Source organism: Frankliniella occidentalis, unplaced genomic scaffold (genome assembly GCF_000697945.3).
Source record: "Frankliniella occidentalis isolate FOCC.00 unplaced genomic scaffold, Focc_3.1 Scaffold4, whole genome shotgun sequence".
NCBI lineage: Eukaryota > Metazoa > Arthropoda > Insecta > Thysanoptera > Thripidae > Frankliniella > Frankliniella occidentalis.
In genome coordinates, this window is record NW_026267134.1 from 677304 (window position 1) to 682805 (window position 5502).

At 51.8% G+C, this 5502-nt stretch overlaps 2 protein-coding genes across 2 annotated transcripts in view; both read right to left on the reverse strand.

Moving 5' to 3' along the window:
- The window catches only part of LOC113203644 (pro-interleukin-16), a gene marked incomplete in the record, with an annotated part of 12397 nt that extends 7287 nt beyond the window's left edge, over window positions 1–5110 (reverse strand). Inside the window, 11 exon segments of the mRNA XM_026418426.2 lie at window positions 1–454; window positions 561–704; window positions 777–909; window positions 1002–1130; window positions 1230–1409; window positions 1564–2106; window positions 2203–2496; window positions 2759–3082; window positions 3342–3504; window positions 3582–4644; window positions 4951–5110. Of these exon segments, the coding sequence (XP_026274211.2) occupies window positions 273–454; window positions 561–704; window positions 777–909; window positions 1002–1130; window positions 1230–1409; window positions 1564–2106; window positions 2203–2496; window positions 2759–3082; window positions 3342–3504; window positions 3582–4644; window positions 4951–5083 (3288 nt within the window).
- LOC113203643 (nascent polypeptide-associated complex subunit alpha, muscle-specific form-like) overlaps window positions 1–5502 on the reverse strand; it is a 98337-nt gene that overhangs the window by 18276 nt on the left and 74559 nt on the right. The gene's annotated exons all lie outside the window — the stretch shown is intronic.

Sequence of the window (5502 nt, forward strand, 5' to 3'; positions counted from 1 at the left end):
TTTCACCATCAAAGAAACATCATTCCCCATTTTTGTGCAGTCAAAGGAAAGGTATATAATTTTCCTCTCAAAGCAACCTTTACTAAATGCTGATGAGCAATCACACCATTATGTGTCTGCTCTCAACTTAGAAAAGGACTATTGAAGCCTCGAACATCTTTCTTCAAAGAAGAAATGGCAACTGGCTTATATCCACAACTGGTTAACTAGAAGAACGAGTTCCACAGAATCAATTTCCCTGATCTTCTTTAAAACTGCCTTCTAAACGGCCATCAGTTTTCTGAAGAGGTTGCATTAACACATGCATGCCTTACAGTTAATGTGACATTTCCATTAGGCAGTCTTTTCATGAGGCCCCATGCTTCAATTCGTGACATTTTTGTGACGTCAGAGTTGTTTACACTTAGAAGCTCGTCTCCAGCTTGCAGGTTTCCGCTTTTCTCAGCACATCCACCTGAAAACAAGGTATACACACAATTATAAATAACATGTGCCAAACAAATAGAAAGTTTAAAGCAGCTGCAGAGCCAGCAACCAGTATCTTTCACTTAAATACTAACCAGTAAATATTTTTTTGATAGTAAGTGGTCTATCACCAAGTGGAGAATCCTTTCCTCCTTCAAGACTGAAACCGAGGCCTGCTCCATCCTTCTGCAGCATAATGTTTACTGCGGGCCCTCTTGGTACAGCAGCGTCATTGGGATCTGAAATTAGGCAAAAGTATTGCAGAAAATTCATGTGAATTGTTAGAGAAGAATTAATTTAAGCATCCTTACCAATAATGGGTTGCTCTAAAATGCGAGGCGGCCTGGAACTGACTCGAGTATTACTATTTGTAGGCTCTTCATAAGTCCTCACAATTTCACCACGAGAGCGAGATACCACGAGAACAACTTCTGGACGTGGAGCCTACATAGAAAAGAGAAAACATTATTGAATCATGGTATAAGTTTAATTTTTTTTAAATATTTCTGTTGCTTTTCATGGGTTTTAATTTGTACCTTTAGAATTGCCAAAGATTCCCTATGAGTCACTCCCTTCATATTTCTTCCATTGATAGATAGAATTCTGTCTCCTTTCTGCAAACGTCCATCTCTCTCTGCTGGACTACCACTTAAGACTTTGTGAACCTATCAAGAAGGAAAAAATAAGTGAATGACTGGTTTGTCCAATAATATTTCAAACCAAAAACAAAATCAAAGAGTAAATTGACACAAATAGACTCTTACAGTGATTTCCTTTGTCTCATAGTCAGCACCACCAGCCAGGGTGATGCCAACACTTGCACCAGCAGTTTCTCGATGAAGAATAACAACCAGGACCTCATGCGATGAGCCAGGATGAATTGTTCCATTGTTGTTAGCCTCTTCCAAAGTCTGATTTGCATCATCAATCAACTGCTGAAGCTCCTTCAATTTAAGAAAAACAATTTTAAAAATTAAAGAAATGAATCAATATAAAAAATAAATCAATATATCATGACTACATAGAAAAGAGAAAACATGATTGAATCAAGGTATTGCAGTTACAAAATTAGTAGAATGGGTCATATCCTTATCTCACCTGTTGAGATATAAGACTCGTTGTTGATGCAAGTGAAGTGATTGAACCAAATTGTTCCTTGGATAGGTGACCTGGGAATCCATCTTCACTTGTAGTGGAATCAATTGAAGATCCTCTTGCATGGGAAGGAACAAGGGAAACACTACCACCCGTTGAGCTACCAGAACTAGTAGAACCATTCAACCTTTCAGTGACTCCATTCAAACTTGTATTGAAACAAACTTTGCCATTGGGTGGACTTGGAGAAGTAGGTGATAGGGCTAACTCTGCTTTCTCAAATGCCTTTCGTATGTCATTCACGCTGACTGCATGGAGTGCAGTGGGATTTCGAGAAGAATTTCCATTGCGTTCCAAAAATAATGGGTCTGAAGCATTGCGTTTCTTAAGATTACGGAGTCGAGGCGTGCTCTCAGTAGATGAATTCATGCTTCCATTGTCAGTTGTATCACTGCCATTTAAGTGACCATCAATGCTACTTTTCCTTGACAAAGGTTTTGGTAAAATAGGAGGTGGTTGAACAATCTTCCTGCCATCGTCGCACACCTTAATACAAAAAATAAATAAAATCAATTTGATTACAAGTTGAAATTTTGATGAAAATGTTTCTAACAATTATACACAATTTTCAGTGGACCTTACATTGCTGAGCAAAGTCACATTATTTTCAGGTGATGTTTTCTGAGACTTTTCAGTGCATCCACTGGCTTTTGCTGGTGGCGGACTGACTGGGCGAAGGTCTAATTCAATGCCAATATTCTGGGTATCGTTCAAGAAAGCCACCTTCACGTCGGCAGCGGGTAGGTCCCGCAGAGTCGCGGGGCGGTAGTGGACTCGGCCCGCGTGACTCGGCTCCAGCGTGTCATCGGAACTATTGACGCTGTCGTCGCAGCTCAGAGCATCGTTGGACTCGACATCAGTATCGGCCATGCTCACCTAATGGCAAATTTAAGACAGCGACATTATGAAACGTGAAAGGAAAAACAACACAGAGTGGGCGCGGCCAGAGCGCCGTTGAAGCGAATGGGTACACCACATACTATCCCGCCTGCAGGCGTGCGAGCGGGTTGCCTACTCGCTACTCACTACGGGGCCATGGTTAGTGACCATAGGATAGGTAAAAGGAAAACCCATCCGCCCGCCTGCGCACGGTGCTGGTCGGCCACCCTCTCTCTACATGGAACTTCCCCTTGCTTACCATCCTCTCCAGTTCTTTTATCTCCTCCCTCGGGTCTCGACGGAGGATCACCTTCGGAGAGGCGTCCTCGCTGCCAGCCTCCTCGTCGTCCTCGGCATGCTCGCCCTCCCGATGCATGAGGGGCGACCCGGTCCGCAGGTTGCGCCCGCTGCGACAGCGCGCCGAGAACAGCACATTCTTCCGGTTGATGGCGTCCACGCTCTGCGCCTTGAGCACCCTCCTGTTGTTGTCTAAGCTGCTGCCGCTGCCGCTGCTGCTCCTCCGGCCACTTCCGCTGCTGCTGCTGCTCGTGCTGCTCGTACTGCTGCTGCTGCTGCTGCTTGCCTAGAAGCAAATATCAGATTTGTTCGTATTTAATCGTAATCTGGTTTGATGGGGCCAACGCGGCAAGCTCGCTGTCTGGTCGCACCGCGTCGACGCAGCCCAGGAAAGCCAGTTCTTGAGTCAAGAACAAGGACATTGACATGAGGACAATGCAAATTGCACAAGGACAAGAAAATGTTCTTGCGGCCGCAATCACATTTGCATTTGGGCGATGCAATGTACTTGACTCAAGAACAGGCTTTGCCGGGTGTGCCCTTACCTGCGAGGCGGTGCTGGACACGTTGGTGTCAGACGACAGAGTCCTCCGGAGTGCCGGACCCGGGCCCGCGGCGCGGCCATTGGCGTGCAGGCCGACGGGTCCGACGGCCACCGAGGGGAGCAGCGGCGAGGCCGGCGGGGAGAAGCCGTGGGAGATGCTCGACCTGGAGGAGAGGGTCGCGGTTAGAGGACTGGCCATGAGGAACCCTTAAAGTTTTGTCGTGCTCCCCTCACCCCTTACCTGCTGGAGCTGACGGCTGAGTCGTTGTCGCTCTCCTCCTCGGCGGACCTTCCGCTGTCGGACAGGAAAGCGGAGGAAGGTGGCGTCGTCTTGGCGGGGAGGTCCCCGATGAGGAGGTCGTGGCTGGGCTTGGACGGCAGCAGGGGGGTGGCGGACACGCTGCGCACCGTCAGGCTTTTCCTCTTGAAGGCCGGCGAGTACTTGGGGAGGTTGGACGCGCCCTGGCTCTTCCAGGGTGGGCTGCTGAGCACAGGGGTCGTGGCAGGTGCTAGGCTGGTCGGGCTGTAGTATGCGGCGGCCACGTCGTGGTGGTAGCGCTGCTGCTGCTGCTGCTGCGAGCTGGCGATCAGCAGGGCGTCCTTGCTCCTGATTTCGGGGAGGTCGACGACGGGCGTGCCCTGGTCCGGCACCTTGTCCGGGATCACCAGCCCGCGCAGCTTGGAGATGCTGCGCCGCCGCTGCTCCACCAGGGCGATGAGGGACGCTCGCCGCGCCTCGTCCACGTTGGACCCGTTGTTGTTGTTGTTGTGAGTCGGCGCAGTGGTGGGGGCCGACCGCGGGTGGCCGCTGAAGCTAGTGGCGCGCGTCACGACGGGGCCGCTCTTCCTCGGCAGCGTGCTGGAGCTGGACTCGAAGGGCGACGCGTTGAGCGTCGGCGACAGCGACGTCTCCGGCGAGCAGAAGGACGAGTACGCCGACGACGAGGACGAGGCGGACGACAGGGGCGGCGTGTCAGGCGACGATGGCTTGCCCACGCGGTCCACGGAGACGACGGAGCGCGAGCGCACCTTGGCGTCCGGAACGGCCGCGTCCACCACGTCGCTGCCCAGGATGCTGAACACGTCCTCGGTGCTCTTGAACTTGTTGGAGAGGCGGCGCGTCAGGCTCGTCGGCGCGGGCGGCGCGGGCGCCACCGAGGCCGCCGTCGTGAACATGGCGATCTTGTCGCGGACGCTACGCTCTGACCGCTCGTCCTTGCGCCAGCCGCGGCCGTTCTCTGCGGGCGGAGGGTTTGTCAGCGGCAACGGCGGAGCAGGCGAGGCCGCCGCCTTGCCCTCGTGCGCTGCAACAACGAGAAGACCGTGTTAGTGTTGCCGGCCTAACAGGGAGTTGTTACTTCACTCGAAAAACCAACAACAAGTGTACACCCTAAAATATAGAGAAAAAACTTCATACGAAATGGAAATAAAGCTCAGAAAAATGAAGGAAAATGAAGAAAAAATTAGGAAAATTACGAAAAAATAAATTCAAAAAATCAAGGAAAATTGAGAATAAACAAAAAAAATTGGTGTACGCTTCGGCTCGATTTTATGGTCAAGTGCCCCTCGCCAGACAACGTTATGCGGACGGACCCGGACCGTAGACTCACCAGCTGGGTGCGCGCCGAGGCCGTGTGGTCCCTGGTCGTGGTAGCGTGGCGGGAACTCATCGCCGTCGGGGGGCTGCCGGGACGCGCTGGGTGGGACCGGCCCTGCAACACCAACAAGAGAGCCTCGTCGCATAAAACAAAACAAAACCAAACCAAACCGCCAGCCCGGCCGCCCCGGCCATTTGCTGTTGCTGTTATGTCGCCCTCTACTCATTTTATTTTCTTTCCCGACAGTGTCGCCCGCAATGCAAGTAAGTCCCACCCCGCCGAGCCGCCTGCTGGCCGCCTTATAAGTCGCGCTGGCGCGCTGGCGCGGCAGGCGCTGCTGCTCGCGCTTAGAGAGGGGTCAGTCCGGGGCGGAGCAGGCGGAGAGAGGTAGCAGCTAGGGGGATAGAGAGAGGGGCAGGCTAGGGAGAGCGAATGACACCTGGGCCTGGCTCGAGTGCGCACCATTACGCCCGCCACCCGCGCCTTATGCACTGATGAAAGTTTTTTTGGTCGGTTTTCATTTTCTTCCGCCGGGATGGCGCTGAATAAGTAAGATGCTTACCC